Source organism: Canis lupus, chromosome 31, assembly GCF_011100685.1.
Source record: "Canis lupus familiaris isolate Mischka breed German Shepherd chromosome 31, alternate assembly UU_Cfam_GSD_1.0, whole genome shotgun sequence".
Taxonomy (NCBI): domain Eukaryota; kingdom Metazoa; phylum Chordata; class Mammalia; order Carnivora; family Canidae; genus Canis; species Canis lupus.
The window spans coordinates 34,442,526-34,468,006 of record NC_049252.1 but is presented as its reverse complement, the minus strand read 5'-3'; the positions used below and the strand labels follow the sequence as shown (position 1 = coordinate 34,468,006).

General features: G+C 46.4%; 1 protein-coding gene across 1 annotated transcript in view; it reads right to left on the bottom strand.

Moving 5' to 3' along the window:
• Nucleotides 1–3,202: 3,202 nt before the first annotated feature.
• The window catches only part of PCP4 (Purkinje cell protein 4), a 54,704-nt gene continuing 32,425 nt past the window's right edge, over nucleotides 3,203–25,481 (bottom strand). The window contains exon 3 of the mRNA XM_038581530.1: nucleotides 3,203–3,608. Within this exon, the coding sequence (XP_038437458.1) occupies nucleotides 3,481–3,608 (128 nt within the window). The 3' untranslated portion in view covers nucleotides 3,203–3,480. The remainder of the gene's footprint in view (nucleotides 3,609–25,481) is intronic.

Sequence of the window (25,481 nt, the reverse complement as noted above, 5' to 3'; positions counted from 1 at the left end):
CTTCTGGGCCCATATATCTTGGCTCTCAAATCCTCTTGGCACCCCCCTACAGCTCTTTCCAAATGAGTTTTTGTTACTTATTTTTTTAAAAAAGGAGGTGGGGGCGGGGGGCACCTGAGTGACTCAGTGGTTGGGCATCTGCCTTTGGCTCAGGTCATGACCCAGGGGTCCTGGGCTTGAGTCCTGCATTGGGCTCCCCACAGGGAACCTGCTTCTCCCTCCACTTATGTGTCTGCCTCTGTGTCTCCCATGAATAAATAATCTTTTTTTAAAAAATAAATAAAGGAGGGGGGTTGCTTTTTTTGTGAAGAGCTTTTTTGCAGATTTTATCTGCCATAATACCAGCCTTGATCCCAACTCAACATCTCTTTCCCATTAACTAGCTCTGTGACCATGACCATTAGTCTAGACTCAAGAGAGAAGGATTCTGATTAGTTGGGCCCACCCCTTGGGCCAGGAACCCACCACTGGCCCAACTGGCTGTCACCAAGAGAAGCAGAGTCCCATGGAACTCTACATTGGGTTGAGTCAGGAAAAAAGGTTGTTGCTGCTGGAAGTAATGATAGATTCTTTGCCACATGGGTCTGCCATTCTTGCCTTTCATGTATTGGATACCTACACTGAGCAAGACACTCAAGTATTTTACCTCATTTTAAATTCCTAACATTTTCCCATCCACCGAAGTACACCTTCTCATCACCTTGATGGTAAGAAAAACTGCTGCTCCAGTAGGTAACTTCTCTGCAGTCAAAGATAAATCCAATTCCAAGTCTCAAGCATTGAGTCCTGCCTCCTGGCTTGCCCAAGTGTGGGTGACAAACTACGTGCCCTAGGCTGGGTAGGTGCATCCTGTCTGCCTCACCCAGACCCTTCTTAACCAACCAACCCCAACCACCCATCTTATATAACTAGTGACCCCCATCATCTTTCCCATCATTGCTGGGGTGGCAGTTCCTCGGGGAGATTTGAGTGATTCTCCAAACCTGGATAAACTGCACCCAAGCACAAATCTCTCCATCTTATCTTCTGTTTATCTGAGCCTCTTCTCCACCAGCCTGCCAGCACGTTGACAAGGGATGGCCAGAGCACTGGTACCTACACATAGTAGGAGTTCAATAAATATGTGTGAAATGGAATTGAATTGATGATGGTCCAGCTTGCTGACACTCTATGCATCCCTGCTTGGGCACACCCTGGGGGAGTTCCCTTCTGCCCTCTGGGATGAACACTGCAGGCCACAGAAAAAGAAAGCCTGGAGCCATAAGTCCCTTCTCATTCCTCTGTCTCCATGAGGTCATAAACTCAACATACCCAAATCCCATGCAAAGGGAGGCACATTTAGAGTCTTTCCCTTGCTGTTACCTAGAGTTTGACGCTCTTATGAATCTACCTGGGAAATAAAAAGTTAAATTTATTCCTGTGGCTCAAAGGAGGCCAGACATACCCTTGTCTTGTGATCAGGATGAGGGAGGTATATCAGAGCTGTTGAGGGACCTCTCCAAACATGACAGCCCTCAGCCCCCTCTCCTCCTTCTGCATCAATAGGCATTATTCCTGAGGATGGCTTCCCATCCCTTTGGAACACTGGGGAAGAACATTCCCCAGATTCTTCTGCTTTGCATGTAGAGTCCTTGGTAAGGGGAGAATCCTCACTGTAAAACCAGATTTGCTTTCAGGTGAGTCGGAGCTGGAGGAGATCTACACACAGGCCATCAGGGCCAGACACATTCAGTAAGGAGGCCACTACCTCTGTGTGACAATATTCAGAGAATGAAAGGACAAAGGAGTCACCAAAAGGATCAGATGTAGAGGGAATTCATCTGAATTATGTTCCCAACTCTCTTTACCTCCATGAAGAGACTACAGAGCAGCCCATCTGACTTTAGTGGCATTTGCTCTACTGTCTCAGGAAGCCTGCTCTGGAGTGTCCCCTCAACCTGATGTCCTGTTTGCAGTGGTCCACAGATGCCAGGACCCCTAGGAAGCCCTGGCTGTTTGCTGGTACTGAAGCGATCCTATTGAGTACTTCTCTGATTAGAAACCCTTTAGAGGAGCCCCAGAGCCCATCCCATGAGAATTATTCAGTAGGAGGGATTTCCCCACAAAACACATTAGACACATTTTCAAATGGACTTTTTGAAACAGTTAATCTTTCCAAGGATGCCAATCTTTCTTGGTCCGTACCCTTGTGGCACCACATGGGACCCCCACCAGAGGAGCACCGTGAGCTCCACCCCAGCCATCACCTGGCCCACTTCCACCTTACTTTATACCTGCACTCCCAAGCACAAGTGTGAGCACACACACACAGAGCCCTGTCTCTCCTCCTTCCACCATTCTTCATGCTCCACCTCAATACTTAGTTAAGGAAAGAAATCAAGTACCCCTCAGTGGACCACTGTGCTGTCACAGAGCACCTCAGGATGCTGAAGACAAGATGTAACTTCCATATCAGCTTCTCAAGTGGCAAAGCTCAAAACCAGCAAGATTTAGTGGTTCAGGGCTCCTGCCACCTGGGGTCCCAAGGCAAGCACCCAATCCCCCTGCCCCTTACTCAGTGAGGCATCCTTTCCACATGGCAATCTCTCCTCCCAGTCTGTGGAGCCCCTTCGGAGTCTGTGAAACCACATACCTTCAAGGTATGTGATGAAAGGTAAGCCAAACAGCTTCTTCGAATTGCAGGTTGTGGTGAATGATCTCAGCAAGTAGCAAATCATAGTGTGAGGAGCTCAGGGAGGTGGGAGGGGAAGGACCATAGAGCTACCTTCCCGCTAGAGCCATACAGGTGTAGAGAATGGCCTCAGCGGTGGGGGCGTCCCCCTGGAGTCATGAAATGCACCTGCTGAGCACATCTGAGTGACATGCGCCAAACATCCATGCACCGCCCTCCCCCTTCTTGTTCTCCTGAGTGAGTCATAATTCCTCTGGGAAGCTTCTGGTTCTTTGACATCCCAGGATACAGGGCTCTACTCCCATCATAAGAGAAAAATGCATTGCCGGTTGGCAGTTAATACTCTTCAAATGAGACAGGCATGGCAAGGAGTAGATCTCTCATTCGTAGCAGAAAGGCTTCTCATAGAAGCACCATGTTTCAGCTCTAACTCTTAAGGGAAGGAGAAAAAACACACCTGACCTGTAGTCATCTCTGACACTGGTCACTTCCCAGGTTAATCTAAAGGGAGAGACAAAGCAGACGCTTGAATCACGCATCGTAACTCCATTTTATTACAACATCAAGGAAAATAGTTGCAGGAGGAATGATACTAGAGATAAACAGAGATTAAGCCACCCACAGTTGCAGTGTCTACACCTTCCTAGCAGGGAATAAATATCATGGGTCTCTGTACATGCATTGCAGGACAGGTGTGCATGTGTGTATCATGTGCAAATGAATTCTCTCTAGGGTGTTGTTCTTTTAATTTCTTGACAGATGATGGTTGAATCCGGTGTCTCCTGGAAGACTATGAAGGGGCTCGCCCGCTAGGACTGGGACCCAGCCTTTTTCTTCTGGAATTTTCTGAACTGAGACTGAATGGCCACGGCTGCGCGTTCTGTCTCTGGCGCATCCATGTCAATGTCGAATTCTTCTTGAACTTTCTTCTGCCCATCTGTAACAAAAGAAAAACACACCCATGAAGCTGTCACTGAGCTGAGAGCAAAAACACAGACAGCCGCCAGTCCGCCAGGCAGCGCGCACTCACCACCCCCAGCACAGGACCTGGTGTGCAGAGTAGAGCATGTCCTGACCCCCCACGAGAGCCCAGAATGGGTTGTTCTCTGGCTGCCTAAACTGTACACTTGCAAGAGACCATGAAACTCAAGGACATAGCCCCAACCACTCAGATACTTTCCGTACATAATTTTCTATGTCTCATGGTCATGTATCACATGGTATTAAAAATACTAGCTGTGACAGGCACTGAGGGGGGCACTTGATGGGATGAGCACTGGGTGTTATGCTATATATTGGCAAATTGAACTCCAATTTAAAAAAAATAATACTAGCTGTGCTTTGACTTTTTCCTCATAGAGATACAATTTAAATAGTGCTACAGATACTGACCCAATGGGGGACTGATATTCACAAGAGTTGGGGGGGGGAGTCACTGGGTTTCCACGTATTCTTTATTGCCAGCGAGATTGCTGATTGGATCAGGGTTTCTGTTTATCATTGTCACCAATGGATGACCCCATTTGACCTTCACAATTTGGCTAAACTTCCACACGTCTGTTCCGATGAGGGAGGCTTAGCAATATGTTTGCTATACTGGAAGTATTTAACTAATTCACACTGTAACGATTATAGAAAATAGAATATAAGCCAAAGTGAAAGCACGTGCTCAGTGTCCCTCTTCACTGAGCATCAGCTGACTTCTCGTCAAATATTAAAATGAATAAATAAGTAAAATCCTCTAGTCTTAAAAGGGAAGCATCTTTACAGCTCCTTCAGTCCAGTGAACGCTAATCCTCATAATCACCGAAGCATCTTTTTAAAAAAACATACAGGCCCAGGGCCCCAATCCAGGCTTAGGGCTGCCCTGGGAAGGGCTCCTGGTAGCAAGAGCAGGTCAGATGAATCAGCAGCCCTGGGGGCAGCACCAGACAGCCCTGTTTTCATAAAAGGCTTTCAGATGATGCCAAGATGCAGCCAGAGTTGAGACTCAGCTACTTTGTCTATGGAAAAGGCACCAAATAAGACCCTAGAGTTAGCTCAAAGCACACCTGGGAACAGGACCCACCCTGGAGCACTTGGGCTGAGACCTCACTGCCTCACTGCAACCCAGACTTGAACCTGGAGCCCAGCAGTGTGCCCTGGAGCCCAGAAGTGTGCAAGGCATATCGAGCCCAGGATGGGAATGTCAGGGACATTTGAGGCAGGGACAGGTCTCTACACCTGACTTTGTCACCAAGCTGCCTGAGTTAGTCACTCACTCACTTCCTCTCTCAGAGACTTTGGGTGATAATGTTCAGCTGCAACCCTCACAAAGAAGGTGGAGACCATGGATCACTTTCAAGTGAGGCAGGCTTGTTCTCTCCTGCCTTCTCTGTTCTTTCATAGATAGATAGATACATAGATACATAGATAGATAGATACATAATAGATGATAGATGATTGATTGATAGATGATAAATATAGATAGATAGATATTAGATGATAGATTGATGATTGATTGATAGATGATAGTAGATTGATAGATGATAGGTAAATAGATACATATAAATGATGTAGATACATAGAGAGATGATACAGAGATAAGAATATAAATATATGTGAGTTGCCCCTTCCTTCAGGTGCATCTGCTGGCATGGCATTCCCTTTGCAGACCCTTAAGGAGGCTCCTATCAATTTTCCCAGAGACTAAGCTGGTTCCACCTAGATCCCTCCAAACACACCTCCATCTGGGAGGAGAGGACACTGGCTCGGCAAGCCTTGCCAGACTGACGCGTCTGTGACCTAAATCAGTAGAACTATTTTCCTCTATCCTGGATATGAGCTGTGGATGCCCATAAGAATAGTGAAGTTTGAATGTCCCAATGTCCGGGGAATATTTGAGGGCCATCTTTTCCTAACCCTTGAGAGCCCAGGTGATATGGAGAACACATTGGGTTTGTCTCGTACTGCATCCGGTAGCCATTCACATTTTACATGGCACTGCAGGGAATCAATAAGGAATAGGGCCACTGGGTGGGGCAGGAGCTCCCGGACACTCCCGGGTCAGGACCTCAAACATGTTTCATTAGCATTATTGTGCGAGACAGGGATAGGACAGTGTCTAGCAAGCCTGAGCTAGGCCCAGCTGCATCCGATTGCAAAAGGGGAGGCCATCTGTCATTCAAGGAGACACAGAAAACTTCTCTTAGATGTAAAATATTGCTGCAACCTGAAGGCTTTCAATGGCCTGATTCATCTTTCCCCTTAATAATAATGAAGAAAACAGCAATATTATTTTTTGACAAATGATTCAAGAGGGCTTAGAAAACTATGTAGATTTCAGAAATATATGAGATTGTAAGGATGGGTCATAAAAAACAATTTTACAGTCATATTTGGAACTAATATCTCCAGACAAAAGTGATTTCTACATTCCTCCCTCGTTGAAAAAATATTACAATGTTTAAAAAAGAATGCACTAATAGTTCAGGAATCGTTACCTTCTGTTTACTTGGCAGAGTCCAGCATTGCCTGGGGAAGATCTGACCCTGTGACTCCTCTCACTGGGATTTGTAAAGCAGAGGAGAGGGACCCAGAATGTGGTAGAGAAGAGACAACTATTCAAATTGGTGACACAGCTATATGTTGGCAAATTGAACTCCAAAAAAATATATATATATATGTTTCAAAAAAAAAAAAAAAAAACCAAATTGGTGGCACAGGGTCCACCGCAAATGATGCAAGGGTCTGCAGATGGCTCAGGGTGTGGTCCTAAGAGTAGGAAAGCAGGGCTCGAGGCACCCCAGACTCAGCAGGAGGAGGCTGGGGGTCATGGCAAAGCCTCTGTGGGGCCAGCCAAGGGGCACTATCCACAGACAACTTGGTGAACACAATACAAAATGTGGCGACGTTGGAGTGATATAAGGAAGCATCATTTAATGGGGAGGGGGGCGTGCCACAGGGAAAGGTCAGGGCCTGGGTAGAGAGGAAGGACTCACAGGCGTCCAAAGGTAGGCACCTTCAGATACACAGCTCCTGATGGTGAGCTCTGGGTGGGCTTTTAAGCCCTTCTGTGCCTAGAACAGTGCCTGGTATCAGCACGTGGCCAGGAATAAAGGAAAGGCAGCCTCACATCCGGCAGGCAAGCATCCTCCAGCCTTCTCGGGGCTAAGGCTGACTCCCTCCTGGTCCCAGTGAGGCAGCTGGCAGAAGCAGGGGTTGTGAGACCAGGTACAGTGGTTTGGGGGAGTGTCCTACTGCTCTGTGACTCTCCTGAAGGTTCGGAGCGTCTCTGGGTCTCAGTGTGCTCGTCTCAAAAATGGAGAGGCAAAATTATTTTCAAAAGCCGGTTCCACCTAGATACCAGTGTGATGTGCAGCTCTAGGCCATGCTGTAAATCGAACCACTGGCCCCGTGGTGTTGAGCAAGACACGCCATAGCGGCAAAGCAGGTGGAAGGGGGTGTGAGCAGTCCCATGGCTCCCCAGCCCCCGGGCCCTGCACCTGCTCAGACTCTCAGGTGCTTGGGGCCTGCTGTGTGGGGGAAGGAAATGACTGCTTTCCAGCAGGGCCAGCCACACGGCCATCAGCAGCGCTGAGGGGTCAGGCCCTCCCCAGCCTTTGGGATGGCAGGTGGCGTTTGCTGGGCTTGTGACTTCACATCCTTGCTCAGCAGCACAAGGCCCAGAGGCTACACCCAAAGACAGGTGCAGACGAGGCCTCACAGGTCATGTGAAAATAAACCAGGCAGTCCCCAGGCACGGTCGCTAGGAGGCACTAAAGGCGCCTGGGGCCCTGTGTCCAGGTGGCTTCTGTCTCAGGAGGGACAGTAGATCTAAATGAGCAGAGGGAAATCGTGAGCTGTTCTCACTTCCAGACCCCGCCTAGCCGTTCCCCAGATTCTTCTACTTGTCACTTCATAAAGGTGCGTGCGGGCCTGCGGGCCTGCAGCCGGGCAGGGTGGGCTCTCTACCTGACATTTGTATCCTGGATCCCAGGAGCCAAAGGGCATAGAGACCTGGTTCCACCAGCCTAAGCGAGCACTTTATAACCTGCCCGTTGCTGCACAGGCCGTTGTTATTATTCACATCTCTCTGGAGCACAGGAATTTGATCATTTCTGAGCATCCCTCTGTGAAGAAATTCTGCAGCCGACCAGGACAACTGTCAAGATGCTATTCATACCAATTATAAAAAAGTCATAAAAAGCTAGCGATTGCCAAGTCCCCTGGAGAACGGGAAGGAGCCCGGCTTCCCGACCGTGTAGCTCCGGGGGTGTAAGGGGCACCCCCGTAACTGCAATGTCCAAGGAGCCCGGGTCGGCTGGGAGCCCCCACGAGTCCCTCAGATGGCACCCAGCTTTGTGGGTCCCTTACCTAGCAGGCCTGCTCTCGAAGGCACAGGGCAGTCTGAGCCATTACCAGCTACTACATCATCCACCTGCCTTCTATTTGCCACCACCCCCCCGCAATCCTATCCTCTCTCCCCCACTGCGCTCTCAGAACCAGCAGGACAGCTGCAAAACAGTCCCAAGCAATTAGACTTTTCTCCCCAGGCAGAAACTCCATCAGACAACCGAGACGCAACCCAGAGCTCCGCTGCGGGCCAGCAGCACGGGAGCCACGACGCTCCCCCAGGCCCGGGAGGCTGGTGATTCAGTGCTGCCGTGACCTGCCCCCCTGGAAGGAAGCCGGTGCGATTCAGATTTATACTCCGAGCTCCTGTAGACATCTCTTGTGCTGCTTTCCTGAAATATTGCCCTTGCCTTGCAGGCACTGAGATGGGAAGTAGCCCTGCTGCTTTGGATTTTATTACGCCATAAGAGAGATGTTCAGGTAGCCGTTCTTAAAGATGTCATTGTAATAAGAGCCACCCTTCACTGAGCATTAAATAGGTCCTCCCTCGTAGATTTAAGTGGATTTTCTTTTACAGATCATTTGATGGCAAATGTAAAATAGAGAATCATAAATATGAAAGGAAGGAGCTACTACCACCAGCTCAGGCTAATCCCAGGTGAATATTGCAAGTCTCTGATGCTTTCATGAAAATCTATCGTATAGGAAAATGGCTTGACATATTAGAATACTGTCTGCGTGTATCTATTCTGACAAACACGGAGCTGGCGCTAGAGTGGTGGTCATCAAATCAGGGCTACACAGCCCATCAACAGGTTCTTACTGGGCCCCTGTGTGGATCTGCAGGGCTGCCATTACAAAGTACCCCGGCCAGACAGCTTGGATGACAGACACTTGTTCTCCCTCAGTTCTGGAAGCTGGAAGTTCAAGACCAACAGAGCAGCAGGTTTGGTTTTTGTTCTGAGACCTCTCTCCTTGGCTTGCAGACAGCCGCCTCCCCACTGTGTCCTCACATGGTCTGGTGCCTCTTCCTCTTCTTATAAGGACACTGGTCAGACACCGCAAAGAAACCTCGATTTAACTCAGTCACCTCATTAAAGTCCTTATCTTCAAATATAGCCTCATTCTGAGACACTGGGGATCAGGGCTTCAGTATACGAATTTGGAGGGACACAATTCAACCTAAACTAACTTTGGGCTCTATAGGTTTCAAAGTAGCTTTGTATTCTGTCCCTTGTCTGGCTTCTGCATTCTCGAGAGCGGCAGGAAATGCCCACTGTTCCCATTTTACAAAGGCACAGACACCATGATATGCCTTGCTTGAGATCATCTGGTGAGCGCTGGCCAAGGGCTGAGTCGGAAGCCCAGCTTTGCTCGAAATCTGGATTTTAATCAACATTGTTGGGTTGCTTTCAGATCCTTAGAGGCCGAAATGACAGTTTTTCCTATGGACCGGTTAATGTTGCTTAGGGGAAAAGAAAATCTTAAATGGCCCAAATTAAACACATGAGACAGTCGACCAGCTTGCAAAATCTGCTGGTCTACTGGGCAGTCCAGGAGAACCTACACCAAATGCGATCATTCAGCAAATGGTCAAGAATGCCTAGTACGGATCCATCCCTGTCCTAGAGGCTGAGAGAGAGGGAAGAACAAGCCCAAAGCCCCCTTCTCTCCAGGGAAAATAAATAAATAAATAAGCAAATGCAAATAAGTAATGGAATTTCATAAGTTCCCAAAATAAAGTGTGTGTGTGTGTGTGTGTGTGTGTGTGTGTGTTATGAAGTCAGGTAAGGGCTCTGGGAGGGAGACAGGGTCAGGAGAGGAGGCCTATCCCCAAAACCAGCTTAAGACCCATCTGCCCGGGGGAGAAGGACACAGGGGCCTTCCGCTGCTGAGAAACAACACGTTTTGAGAAACTATTCTCCATCCGTGCATTCACAATCTAAGTAGCAGACTTCAAATAATTAGCATAAATCCTTTAGAAATTAACAGACATGTAGTCATCCAGAGCATAACAGAGCTATTCCTGGAGGCCTGTGAAGCCCAAGATCTGATAAAAAGTTTGAGACTCAGCATCATTCAAAAATACATCATATTAACCCCCATGCCTGATGGAAGGAACTCTTAGATATATTTGCTTTTATGATGATATAGGGTCATGGCCTAGAGGTACTGGCAATAAGTCATGAATATAGGGGCTTGCACACACACACACGTGCACACTCATGCACATGCACACACACCCCCTTTACATACTTACAACTCTCCATACGTTAAAGAGTTATTTTATAGAAACAAAATTACCTCCTAAGTCCTAATCCTGTAGATCAGAAATTTGTGCATAAGCAGTAAATTGGGATATAATTGTCCTGAGTAGGAGTTTGCCTTGATTCGGAGGCACAGCACAGAGCCTATCATAAAGACCTAAATTTTAGCACACCATAAAGAAATAGCAATCATTTAACTTAAGTATGCCTTGCAAATGGGGTATTATAATACTGAAGTCCTTAGAATGCCCGACCTGCCTTCAGAGTATAATACTAGCTTGGAAAAAATTAACATCTGTCCATCGTGTTGCCCTTGATATACTTAAGCTAATTGCTACAGGGCAACCTGGGGCTCCCTGGGGCCTCGTTGCTGGCTCTCCGCCCTCTAGCGCGCCAGGGCCACCTATTGGCCAAGGCCAGCAGCGTGGCTTTCTTCATAAGGACCCAAACCCAGACCCTTAAGGCAGGGAAAGCAAAGAGACAAGCAAGAAAAACAAGCAAAGATTGGCATTTTTATTTCTTAAGCCTCAAACTGAATCAAAATATACCCAGAGAACAAGGCACCTAGTGTTAGGGATGAGGTCGTGTCCTCCCCACCCCACCCCCCGTCCGCTGCCCTCACCCTAGAAATAATAAAGATAAATTTGTATGCCTTGTTCCAAAAAATGCTAGGCATCAAGCATCTATCTTATAAAATGCTAATTAGGAAAAGTAATGACTGCCCGTTCTTTAAAAAGCTGGGGTCTCATTCATTTGGGGAATATAAAAATTAGTGAAAGGAATAAAGGGAAAGGAGAGAAAATGAGTGAAAATATTAGTGAGGGTGACAAAACATGAGAGACTCCTAACTCTGAGAAATGAACAAGGGGTAGCGGAAGGGGAGGTGGGCAAGGGGGACAGGGTGACTGGGTGACGGGCACTGAGGGGGGCACTTGACAGGATGAGCACTGGGGGTTATGCTATATGTTGGCAAATTGAACTCCAATAAAAAAAATTAAAATGAAATAAAATAAAAATAAAAAGCCGGGGAAAGCCCAGTTGGTGGTGAGTTAGAGCATTCCCCCAAGGCTGGGCAGGAGTATGGAATTCCAACAAGCTGGCCTCCGAGCTCTGAGCTCCAACCGGTTTCTCGTTCCTGCCCACTGGCTCAGGGTTTATTGAATGGGGGCTGCTGGTGCGGAGAATTGCAATTTTCCAGGTCTTGGCTAAGCGGCGGGCGGAGATTAATGAGCAAGGCCGGGCATTAGCGGCAGCAGGCGAGGGGCCTTTCTGCCTCTCCTGTGTCCTCATGCTAGATAAACACACATTTCCCACTTCTTCTAACTTTCCACACACACACACACCAAGTTTGCACTTTTCTGGTTCTTACAGCTTCTCCAAAGAGAGAGAAATTCTCTGTTGTCATAAAATAGAGGCGTTCTGAACCCCCAGTCTCCATTGTTCAAAATGGGTTGTTGTTAATGCCAGGGCCTAATTTGGTCTCCCGAACGCAACGGCTTACTTGCAGCTCCTGAGTCCTCTGCTTCCATTATGCTGCTGCTCTGGCCCCTTTCTACATGCACCTTCCTCATATAAAAAAGACCATTGGGCTGGGCCGTTTAGGTAACCAAATGGGTGCACATATGTGCTGCTGAGATCATATTTTCCCCCAAATTCATTAAGCACGGGAAGAGACCATGTTAACAAGAGATATAAATATCATTGAAAAAAACAATTTTGGGGGGCTTCTGGGTAGCTCAGGGGTTGAGCATCTGCCTTTGGCTCAGGTTGCAATCCTGGGGTCCTGGGATCGAGTCCTGCATCTGGCTCCCCATGGGGAGCCTGTTTCTCCCTCTGCCTGTGTCTCTGCTCCTCTTTCTCTCTGTGTCTCTAATGAATAAATAATAAAATCTTTAAAAAGAGAGAGAGAGAGAAAGAAAAAAGAAAAAACTAATTTTTCTATTGGAAAGGCAAAATTGTTCGCAGTTTTATTAGTCAGCAAAGGCTGGTAACAAAGTACCACCAGCAGGGTGCTTAAATGACAGAAATGTATTTGCTCACAGTCTGGGATCAAGGTGTTGGCATGTTGGTTCCTCTGAGGCCCGTCTCCTGGGCATGCAGACACCCTCCTCTACCTGTGTCCTCCCACGGTCATCCTTTGTACACATCTGGGTCCTGATCTCCTCTATATATTAACACCAAATAATATAATATATTATTATATATATTAATTATTATTATTATATATAATAATATTATAATATATTATTATAATATATGGGTCTCTATATAAGAACACCGGCCGTCTTGGATTAGGGCCCACATTAATGACCTCATTTGACCTCAATCATTTCTTTGAAGACTATGTCTCCAAATACAGTCCCATTTTGAAGTACTTTGGGTCTTCAACATACAAATGTTGGGTTTAGGGATACAATTCAGCCCATAGCACTAGCCAAAATGCCTACATTTTGAGGAAATGTCTTTTTTCCTTTTAGAGGAAAAAAAAAAATGAAGACAGGGCAATGAGGCATGAAGAAGCAGCTTCACTAGGGAAAGCTCAAATTCAAGTTCCAACTGATCGAGTGTGGTCAGATTTGCTTTTCTGAGGTTCAAATGCTCTGCTGTGTTTGAAATGGGGGATGCTAAGGAATCGAGACTCGTTTGCCTCTCAAGAACTTTAGAGGGCCGAGGAGAGGGTGTGCGCCAGCCGGCTCTGAGGCGCATCCAGAGCGATTACAAATGCATGCTACCCGAGACGGGGGCACGCAGACCGGCTCACCCCATGGCCTCTCCTTCCACCAGCTCGCTCCATCATGCTGCTGACAGGCTGGAGGAAACCCATTCCCAGATGTCCTGGAAGGAGGATCCTGCTTCTCAGGTTTAGGGCCAGCCAGGCAGGTGCAACGTGGCAGGACCTGAGGAAGCAGAAGTGAGCCCTGGGGGTGGTCAGCAAACACAGGAAGACTCCGTCTCTGGCAAAAGCACAGGGGCCGAGGCATCAGGCTTCTCTGGGGCAGCTGTAGGGACATGGACTGGCCTTGCCCGGTGCTACAGCCACACAGCAGCAGCAGCAGCAGCAGTGGAGCTTCTGCTAGAACAACCTGTGCGTGGTCAGGTGATTCTGGATGCGTTGATCCCGGCTGTGCATGGTCCAGGCTGGGCTCTCTGCCTCTCAGAAATTCTGTAAGGCACAGATAACCCTATAATAACTCCCTTCCATGGAATCCAGCAAGCGTGCATGGATTGTGTTGTCCATGCCCCCATCAGCTGCAGGCACGCCTAGCTTATATGGGAGGGGGTGCAGGGGAGGGACAGGGCTGTTATGTAAGGAAAGGGGGTCATCCCCCCCCCGTGTGTCTGGGGATCAGAGAGCAGGCTTTCACTTTACGTGCATAGAGAATTCTTTCGTACTTAGTGGAGAACAGAGTGAATAAAAGTAGACAAAGGAGAACCCTTTCAGAGGTGAGGATAATACACCGAAGGTTTCTTTCCCTCTTCGAAGCACACCCCAAATCAGCAGCTAACTTCCCTAACAGCACACCCCTCAGAGAAGCCACAGTTTGCCTTCCCTCACGTGCTGACAAAGAAAAACGACTTCAGGCTGGTGAGGAGGACAGAGAACAAAGGAGTCATCCATCACCTTCGACCAGCCCTCTCCACGCAAGCCAGCCAGGTACGTAAGCGCTCGAGAAACTCCATGAGCAGAAATGGATGGTGGCCGCATCTGCTCCTGGTCTCTTTTCCTTAGTTACAAACCCAGAACTAGGTTTCCAGCCTCCTTGCTGTTGGGTGTGGTTACACAACTAGGTTCTATGACGTGGGTAGGATCAAAGAAATCTCCTTAAAAGAAATCTCCTTAAACGTAAGCTGGCACTCTGTCCTTTTTTCCTTATTCCTATCTGCTTCCTGCTAGTCAGAATGCAGATGCAATGGCTCGTGCTCAAGCAGCCGGTTTGGGCCTTAAGTTAAGAGTCTTATGCTGTGGGGGGCACAAAGGAATACGGATGCCGGATGCTCCTTAGCACTATCCTGACTGCCCTCAATGACCTACTTTTTATATGAGAAAGAAATAACTTTATTGTTTAAGCTTTGTTTTTTTTTAAAGTTTCAGCTTCTTGTAGATGAACCTCATCTATTTACACATAAATTACAATAAGCATATAATTCATTTGAATTCATATCAGCCTGATAACATAAATTCAAACATCTATCACCATACAGGGCATGGCTATATTTTCCTCCCTTAACTACATGAGCTTTTTTCTTTTTTATATATAATAAATTTATTTTTTATTGGTGTTCAATTTGCCAACATACAGAATAACACCCAGTGCTCATCCTGTCAAGTGCCCCCCTCAGTGCCCATCACCCATTCACCCCCACCCCCTGCCCTCCTCCCCTTCCACCACCCCTAGTTCATTTCCCAGAGTTAGGAGTCTTCATGTTCTGTCTCCCTTTCTGATATTTCCCACACATTTATTCCGATATGTACATCTGATATCGATGGCCGTTTGTTTATAACACTTAATACTTTTAAAACCTCAGGTTTTTGATAGAAATATCTCCTGTATATTCGGTAACCTTTGCAAGCATTTCTCTCCGGCTTCCCTACTGGGGTTTCTGCCCCCACAGCCTTCCCCTTCCAGCTTTTGAAAGTCTGAAGCTTGAAATGCTTGAAAATACAGGAAAGGAATATGAGTTCTCTTTAATCAGGGCTCAGCATCCTCCCTTCATTCTGCCCTTCGTTCGTTTTCTCTTCTTTCAGAGCTTTGGGATATTAGCGGTTTTCCCTTCCTCTTATGCTTTACCTGGTTTTACCGTTTCACAAGGTTTCAGAAGGGTGAAATCTTCCCGGACTTACTTGCCCCTAGCTGCCAACCTTCAAAGTTCTGAAGGATTAAACTCGGAAGACTTCAGCACCGTGGAGAATTTTGTAAAGTTCTCCAGTTTTAAAGTGAAAGAAAATGCGATCGTAATGACAGGCCATCATCCAGGAGCCTCCAAGGAGCACAAGCTCCAGTCATTAATACAGAAACCTGACTTGAGCCCAGGGAGGGTTGTAGCTCCCCTTGCTCATCATTCCAGAAAACTTGCCTTTAGGAGGGATGGAGGAGCAGAGGCAAGTGCACTGCCTTCCAGACTCCATGGGGGAGGAAGGGAAAGGCTCCTAGGCCTACAGACCAGAGGATCCCCGGGCTGGGGGGAAGCAGCAGTGTGGATAGAAAAAGCATTACGTGTGCACCAGAAAGGGACTGAGGCTGTGTTCAGACTTTGGGCTGCAGACCTCTTCTCCTTCCCTCTGCTCTGCGGCGCTGCCTGGCGAGGGACGCCTTCCCCCGGCCCTGTGCCATCTGCCCTGGCAGACGTTTCTGTGTTCCTCCTGGACCCCTGCGGCCCAGCAGGGGGGCTGCACTATCTTATGGACACATTCCCACTCTGGCTCTCTGCCCCGCGCCTCTAATCCCGGCGGACAAGCATTTTCCTATGTGGATTTTCAGGGATTACAAGCTTCCTTAGATGCGCAGGTCTATTGGGCAGATGCATCCATTGTGTATACAGATTTTGACTTTGGGGGTCACGCTCTGGGTGACACCTGGAAAGGGGGTCTGTGAAGCGAAGCCAGAGTCAGGTGTGTGCCAGGTCCAGCTGCAGTCAGGGCTGATGAGCACTGCTGCTGCTTAAAATCCCAAACGTGACGCTGCCACCAAACCTGGTCACGCATCAGGTGCCTTCCGTTCACCCTCTGCACCTGCACCTCTCATTCACAGCAAGAAGAAAAAGAGAAGCAGAAGTAGAGAGACTGCTCGTGTCCACGACTTTCCCGGTATTTTAAATACCCTTCAAACCTCCTGAACGTGACCATGTGTTCCATGTTGGAATATCCCAAGGACAGGGAGGACCTTTGCACACAGGTGTGTGCCTCTGTTGTAAATGTGTAAACAAAGAGATGCATTAGGTTCCAGGAACTGCCAGCCGTGGGTTTAAATTCCATGCAGGCTGCTGTCCTGACCCCACAAGCCTCTGCTTCCACGTTTCTCTGCCCATGTTTGGCACATCGCTTCCATTTGCTTTTTTAAAATGGCACTGTCTTAAGAGCTCATGGTCAAGTACGCACTGATTTGTTAGAAATAGCTTCCTAAAGGGGAGTCATTTTAAGCTTTGGAATAGTTATCCTACTTACCAGGAAGATGGGTTCACGTATTGTTAAAAGAGACTAAAATCAAATGCTCAGGAAGGAATGAGGTTATGGGGTTTCTGGACTCGGTAGGTGAACCACATCTAGTACCTAGACCCAGAAGGACTAGCCAATGGTAGAGCTTCTGTTTTAGTTTAAAGCACTACTTAGTAATAATGTTTCCACAACTAATCTCAAGAAGAAATGGAGTAAGAAGTACTTTCCCAGGTAGTGATGAAGTTCTGAGTCTTCAGACGTCTGTCCTACTGGTTAAGGTGGGCCAGCGCCTGGGAAAAACTCAGATGTGAACTGTGCTTGGTCTGAAGAGCCATCCCACTGTTTAAGCTAGGCTTTTTATCTGACACTTTGACAGGAGAGCCATCAAAGCCCTTTCCCCCACCCCACCCACCCACACACACAGAAGTCCTTACAGATCAAAAATAAAGCAGCGTATTTTTATCTTAAGAATTCTAAAAACAGAGAAATTTCCAGTGTCAGGCAACATGATCCAAATGTATTCTGTTTCTAAATAGCTTTTTTTCAAAAAAAAAAAAATCATTTTTCAAAGGACCAGCATTGAAATAGCATCCCTTGAAGCATTATGATGATCAACAGACGTAATAGAAGCATTTCCGTCTAGATCAAAAATTTAAGCAGTGATAAAATATCCATTTTTGGTTGCAGGAGCTCAAGGGAACATGAATAGAGGCTGATATTAAGAAACTGATATGAAAAACCAATTTAGGTAGGACGTTAGGGGAAAATGTCTAACATCGCTCTGTTAGAGAATGGAAGTGTTCCCCGGAGCTGTGGCATCCGACCTTTCACTAAAGCCATTTTAAGCTCAACTGAGGAAATGCACACCAGGGATATATTTTGCCAGCTGCAGATGGCCGGGGTGACCTAACAGTCTACCTCCATCCCAGATATGTAATTGGCAGGATGTCACGGTTTTGTTCGACTCTGAGATGTGTGAACAGAGTAAGACTGCTCATTTTATCTGCAGGTAGCTCGCTGAGTCTTTTAAGGCCCTGTTCGAACCTTCCACCAACTAATCTGGCTCATAATTTCAAAATTATAGTTCGACTCCCCCACATATTTCCATAATTTAAAGTACCCATGGGCTGGGTCTATAAAAGAATGCAAGCGAGACATTTTTCAACAAGTAGCTATAACTCAGGATTCAATTGCCAGGATCTGGAGGGGCCCTCGTTGGCAACCCCTTGCATGATTCCAGGAGAGCATGGCACCCCGGGGGCAGCATTGCCCAAACCCACGGTTACAAAGTTTCAAAAGAAAATTGGGATATAAAAAAAAGAAAAGAAAAGAAAAGAAAATTGGGATATTTTCTGGCTGCAAAATTGCAGTAACAACTTAATTTCAGGGGTAGCAGGAGGGCTGACAGCAGCCTCTTTATGTGCGCAGGTGTGCACATTTCAGCCCTACCAGGCTGCCCACTTCTTTTGTGTTCCTGTGATGAGTGGACTGCTGTTGCCGACACCTGTCCACACCAGGAGGCCAGTCACTGGTCAGGAAGCCCTGCTACACACCCGAATGCATACCACGGAAAGCCCAGGGCAATAAGCCCCTGCCCGTGTTCTGCAGGCAGCTACGGGAAATGCAGTCCATCCAACTAAAGGAACAAATTTTCCAATTTGTTGAAATGGTTATATCTGTTAACACAGCCGGTGACAATCCTTTTCAGATTCTACAAGTTGTACTTTCTTTCCCCTCCATTCCCTCCACCAAGAAATAGCATCATATTTCTCCTTCAGACTCACAGGCAATATTCCCTCGATAGGTGCAGAAGATTGAATCCAAAGAAGTCAAACATCCTATAGTGTGCCAGAAAGAGACAGCCACGGGATCATAAAGCATCAAAATTCAGCAAAAGCCGAGATGCGACATTGCTCCGTGGTGAGGAATGGGGCCCCAAAGACAGGAAATGATTGACCACAGGTGAATGAGCAGCCAATGGCAAGCCACTAAGGGCAAGGGATGAGAAACAGGATCTACTCTTCACCTGCCTCTTCGTGAGCAAACAGAGACTCAGACATGGTTTTCTTGCCAGACCATACAGCCAGCGGAGCAGGTTCAGTGGTACTGCAATCAGGGCAAAAGCCGAAAAGCAAAGAAAATCCTAAAACAACTAGCTAAAAATGTCAAAATAACTGCAGAGGTGGCAATGTAGGTGGCAGCTATTTCACTCTATCTCTATCAAATAAATAAATAAAGTCTTTAAAAATAATAATAATAAATACACCTTCAAATTAATTTTGGAAAGAGCTAAATCTACAAATAATTACCTTGCAAATTCAATGATCCCATAATATTGGTTATCCTTCTTTCCTCTTGAACTTTCGAAGTATGGTTTATGTTAAAGGGCCTCAAGTTCTCATTTCTGTGGGAAATTATTGCTGTGAATGAACACAGCAAAAATTTGATGCTAAACATTTTTTTTTAATTTTCTTCTGAAACTCCTATGAAATAATTACGGAGAGCCACTACCTGGGAGGAACATTTGGAGAACTTGTTTGTGGCCAGAAAATGCATTATAATCTACAACGCATGTTTTCAGGGCTGTTTCTGACGACCCAGCCCATTTGCAATGCACGCTGTAAAAATGCTTGCTTTATGGACCGGTGGGAAATTGAATTTGGGTGAGTGCATATCAATTCAAACTGCCAAAAGGTTTACGTTTGCATTGCAACTCCAGACCTAAGAAAGGTCAGAGGCAAGAAGACTCAGGGTTTCCATTGTGATCAGCGCAATTAGCAATTCTGTGCTGCGGGTAATGAGATCTGCCATGTTCAAAGGTCGATCCTGTTGCACTTAGGCCTGGGAGCTAATTATGATGGGAAGAGGAGTCTAAAGTGGAAATTACTTTTGCTCACATCAGCACCTAGCCAGGAAAGCTTCTCTCTGACATCCAAGGACACTTTGCTTTCTAAATGAATGCTGGAGCACAGTTCAATTTTCAATTATCTTCAGGGTCTGGGACAGGTGCAAAAGAAGAATGCATTTTAGAAATATTGAAGAGGCCACTTGCCAAAAACGAAAATGGCAGCAAGCTTCCATTTCGAGTAATCGTAAATTACGGGAAGGAGTATTCTCATAAACGTGAAGGAGGCCGTGTCTCTAACTTCCCACTTCCCACCTCCACCCTCCCCTCCACCCTCCACCGGCTGGGTCTATGAAATCAATACATCTTTCAGCCAATCACTGGTCTACTCGAGTCCATGATCCCAACAGGAAAAAGGAAAGTGGCACCTGGCACAAGAGCACTCTGTCAAGAACTCAGAGGAATCCCAGATTTGGAGCTTCTACTAGCCAGTTCGTTTTCTGGCAGAGGCAGGTAACGAACGTTCAAGGGAAATCGAATTTGTTTTTAAATGTCTCAGTAAATTAAATCTAGTGATATGCAAATAATTAGTCTTCTCAATCATGACAAGCAACAATTTCTGTTAAAAATATGGGCACCTGGGTGGCTCAGTCGGTGGACTGTATGCCTTCAGCTCAGGTCATGATCCCAGGATCCTAGGATCAAGTCCCAAGTCAAGCTCCCTGCTCAGCGGAGGGCCTATTTCTCCCTCTCTCTCTGCCTGCAGCTCCCCCTGCTTGTATGCACTCTATCTCTATCAAATAAATAAATAAATCTTTAAAAAATAATAATAATAAATACACCTTCAAATTAATTTTGGAAAAAGCTAAGTCTACAAATAATTACACTGCAAATTCAGTGATCCCCTAATATTGGTTATGGTTATCCTTCTTTCCTCTTGAACTTTCCCTCATTTCTGTGGGAAATTATCTTCCCCAACATGCCCACATGAACAATTCCCCTGGCTGTGTAGGGAAGGAGAGGGATGAAGATTTTGGTTCTGGTTTGCACTTCATGAAAAGAAAGAGATGGTTGTTTCTCGTATGTCTTAAGCAGCTGATCTTGCAGTCACAAGTTTGAAGTTTAATTCAAGGTTCTGAAACGAAGGACTCCAATCTACAACCTAATCCCTCTCCAGGACCGTGAAGGCAAATTTCAGCATCTCCTGTCTGAAATGCTGTCCGGGGAGAGCCCAGTGCTGTATCCCTCCCAGACCGACCCCTAAGCCCTAGGCTGGCAGCCCTCCAGGGCATCACATGGGGTCACTGGTAGCCCTCATTCTCCTCACTCTTCCTGTGGCTCAGGAGAGCTGGGTGCATCGTCCACAAGTGCAGTGGGCCACCAGAAGGCAGCTTTTCTGGAAGCCTTCAGTTGGTGGCTTCCAGACCCAGATCACTAGAGGGTGCCGGACCACCATGCCCCAGCTCTGTTTGGTCTCTGGTAACCCCAAATCCCAGGAGGCTGAGACTGCAGGCCCTCCCTCCTGCCCTGACAAACCTGACTTTGGGAGGGAGTGACGGTGCCCGCTCTGCACACACACACACACACACACAGACACACACACACCCATTTCCCAGTTGGCCTGGGCTTCCATCAGGGTTTCCCTAAAGACCAGGTTGAGATGTGCACCACTCTGCATGTGCACGCATGCACGCACACAGACATATACACACACACCAGCCTGGCTGCATTCCTATTAAATACCCCTCCCCAGCCTTCGCCCACCTCCCTTTGCTCCTGAATGACACCTAAGAGTGTCTGGGGGCCTTAAACTGACTGCCTGGGAGACACACAAACCTTCACGGACAGCCTAATTGCTCTTTCAAAAGAAGATCTGACAGGTTTCCTTCCTTTAAAAATATTAAACCAACCAATGACACTACACAGGTAAAAGAACAGGATAATATTCATAAATGGCATTTCTTTCTTTCTCTTGTGCTTTTTTCTGAAACCAATCCAGAATTTGGATGCAAAATTCCTGCCGGCTTTGTCTGTGTAAGGCTGCAATTGCTTACAGTACAATAAGCTACATTTTTTAATCAGTGAAGATTGAGAGGGGTAGTGGATGACCTGGCCCCAAGATTCAGTGAGGAAAGTGCATGGGCAAGACACAGTGCCATTTCTCAACCTTTGCTGCTCAGATTTGCTGTCCATATCTTTCCTGCTTCTCCTAACCATTGTTTTGTGGCTTTGGTTGTGTTCCTCCAATGGGTTACCACAGGCAATCAGAAAACAGAATGAGAGAGATCCGGGTATTGATTCCCTTGCCTTCTTCTCTGCTAGGGTTGCAGATAAAATACAACTGCCCATAAATTCAAATTCAGAAAAACAATGAAAAAAAATAGTTATTATAAGTATGTCCCAAATATTGCATGGGACATACTTAAACTTTTTTTTAAAATATTATTATTATTATTATTATTATTACTTATCTGATGCTGAAATTTAACTGGACATCCTGTATTTTTTATTTCCTAAATCTGACAACCTTACAAATCTGCACAGTTGCTGCAGCTCGGGTATATCCATCAACAAAGAACATAGCCCCCATCGGGCTATCTCTCCAGACAGCATCCTCTGTGGATGGTGCCTCCCATCAGGCCCTGCCATCGCTAGTCTGAGGTGCCTTGATGTTCTACGTGGGCTTCCCTAAGCCCTACACACATCTTTGCAAACAGTCCCATTGTAGTTAACTCTTCAAGTTATTCAGGGATGGGGTGTGCCCTCCAATCCCTCCCAGGACCATGGCCCACATATTTGTCACTGAGGACATCCGGCCCCACTCTCCATTCTGATTTCAATCCCTAGCACAGAGTCGGTGCTGAGCAAATACTTTTTAAATGAAAGAGCAAAAAATGCTAGAGTTGATACTGTTTCGTAACATCCCTTTCCTGGTTTTTAAGAACCTAAACATTACATTCCTACCAGCAAGAACAGAATGTTCAGGATGTTCCAGGATGCACTTGAAGGAGGGATGGAGTGAGAAGGGAACCAACCGACAGGTTAGTAAAGACAAGAGGTTTAGGTATGTAACAGGTAACTGTTGTTCCAAACTGTAATAGCCTCAATGCAGGAAGTGATTATTTTGCCTACTGGTCCTACAGGTGGATGAGCTCAGCCGGGCACTTCTTGCATGGAGCCTTCCCTGTGTGGCAGCCAGATGGTCCTGGAACTGGAGTCACCCAGGGGATCTTCACCGCACATCTGGCAGTGGGGCTGGGAGAGGCGGCACCGCCGCTGGCTGGTCAAGCTTCTCACCAAGCCTCTGCTCCACACAGCTAGCTCGGGCTTCCTCACAACAGGATGGGTACAGGGTATCAGATTTCTCACGGGGCAATGGGCTTCTCCCACAGCAAACATTCCCAGAGAGAAAAAGTGGAAGCTGCAGGTTCCTTTAGGTCTGGGCCCAGAAGCCCCACGCACCCCCTGTGCTGTGTGTTGCTGGTCTGAGAAGTCGCACTTGCCCCGATGTTAGAGAAGGGGACTTAGAACTCCTTCTCCATGGGCCAAAGACCTTGGAGTTATCTGTACTCCTCTACAAAATAGGATGCAAAACCAGAATTCATACAAAATTACAACCAGCATACAAAGTGATCCAGGAGGATTCATTCGCCAAGTCCATTAAACAGTAAGGAAAGTATAAAGAGCAGGGATGTTTTGTGCTCCTTATAAATTCAAATTAATTTTTCACACCCTAAAAAGTTTCCAATTATCTATCTGCTGTGCTTCAGCCAGGACAGCAGTTTAGAAAGTGTCAGATAGAAAATGTGTTATAAAGTGAATGGTATATATTTAATACTTTTAAAGAAAAAAGGTTTGCATCCAGCACCTTTAGAGGCTGGTTTCACAGCCAGGCAACATGCGTAAGGCCCCACACTCAGCAGGGTGATTTATGTTCTGCTTAACAATTTTTTAACAAGGAGGCCATGTTTTCATTTTTCCCTAGACCCTGAGAGTGGCGGCCCCATCCTTCACAGAGAATGAAAAAAAGGCAAGGAGGTGTCAATCATAAAACAATCAGGAAAGAGATTGCTAGATCTTGTCTTCCAGAGCCGGGTGGCTCATGAACTGGTGTGCAACAGCTGGTCACGTTTGCTCTCCTGACTCCTCAAAAAAGCAAGGCCAAAACCACCTGCCCTCTACCTTAGTGCTTGGCCAGTCTGCTATCCTAAATTTTAGTGGAGGACCAAAAAAAAAAAAATAAAAAAATAAAAAAAAAAACCAAAGCCAAAAACAAAGCAAAACAGAAAAACCATTATCACATTTTGAAGTAACTCTTAAAAAGAGCATTCAGAGCCAAATCTGTTCTCAGCTTGCCTAACTTCATGAAAACCGGTCAGTTCCTGAAAACAAGGAAAAGCCCACTAAGGAGAGAATAAAAGTCGTACGTGGGACAAAATAGTGCTGTTTCTTGATTGAATGGCTCAAATTAGACCAAATCATCACAATTAATTAGTATTGATCAGAAACTCCCACTCGTTACTGATGAAGAATGCTGGAAGAAACCATCAATTAGTGTTGAGTAGAATTTACATGAGCTCACAACAGGCCCCAGGGGCTCTCCCCAGAGCTGTGTTCTAGAACCCGTGGCAGAGGGCTTTCTTGGGAGACCCAGGGCGACGTCTGCCCTTGGGTCTGAAGCAAGATCTGGGTTGGCTGTAAGGATGCCCGGTGCAGGGACACAGGTACAGGGGATACCAAGGCTTCCTCTTCCTGCGGCTGGGAGGGCTGGGCCAGCCTGAGCGGGAGCTCAGTTTCTGAAGACAGTTCAGCCCACTATCTACCAAGAACACCCTTTCTCAAGCAGGAACATTAGCGTTGCCACATGCGTCTGTAATCACAGACAAACTCACTAATACGAAACCTACAAATTTAAACCATCTTATCAGAGAGCCCAGGCTGAGATTCAAGTCGGTTCTGTCTTCCGAAAAGCTGCTTGCTGTGCAAATTAATTCTATAAGTAAAATTAGGAGTGTTTCACATGCTTAAAAGAGCAAAATGTTTTCAAGCACTTGAGAAATGTTATTTCCATACGAATAATTGATTAGCAGAAAGGGAGGTGTTCCTGTGTCCTGGTTAAGGCAGGATTCCAAAGAAAAGAAGGATCGCCAATTTTCCTGGTCCGAGCTGCTTCATGGGCTTAAAAAGATCTTAAATGACAATTCTTTCAACCTTATTTATACCCTCAGGTTTCCACTGAGGCATATGGGCCTTCTCCATATGATATGAAACAGAATTCTATCTTCGGCTGGTCTAAAGTTATCCAATGTTCAATCTCACAAGGAAAGAAGGAAGGAAGAGGTAAATTAGCATATTGCCTCAATGTGTTAATTTTAAAAATTAATGTGGCTGTCCACGTAATGAGCTTCCCAGGACCGAGTGTCCATGCAGACATGCGTGTCTGAGCTGCTGGCCAGAGGACCAAAACTTTCCTCTTGTGATTCATGTGACCTTGGACAAATCACCAACACAAGGAGTTTCGCCTGACACAGCCTCCTCACCCACCTCCCAAGGCTGCCAGGGAATCAAACAGAAGGTCATGCATGAGAGCATTTTAAGCGATGCAAATGCATACGGATGTAGAGACTGGGCACAGATACAAATCTCCTCTCCCATTGACGACCCTTCAGGTATGTTTACCCCAAAGACAGTGGATTTGAAGCACCATTATCTATCCAAGGTAGGACCTGTACACTGAAGTCATTATAATGCTCAATCTGAAGGCCAAAAAAAAAAAAAAAAAAAAATCAAGGGTAAAGCTAAGATTAGCAGTAATAAATTTCCCATCAGCATTAATCCCTGAAATAACCTTCACACAGAATCAACTCACTTGTTGAACAATATTACCCACTGACCAGGTTTGTGTGAAAACTCTGGCGGTCGAAAGGCCTGGCTTAATCAGCAATTCCAATTTCATTCTTTCTCCTTCTGGATCAATATCAGAAGCAACCTTGTGTGCCCATTACCTTCCTCCTGGAATATAGATCTTCAGAGTGTTGCACGCTGACAGCAAAGAAGGGCATATCCTGCTATAATATTTGAAACCCGTGTTAGTGCTTTATCACCCTTGATTTGATTTTTATTTCCCCCTCTGGTTGCTCCGAGTATGGAAAAAGAAAGAGAAAGGGCCAAGAGGCCCCAGATGGAGACCAGAGGCATTTGATTTTTCTC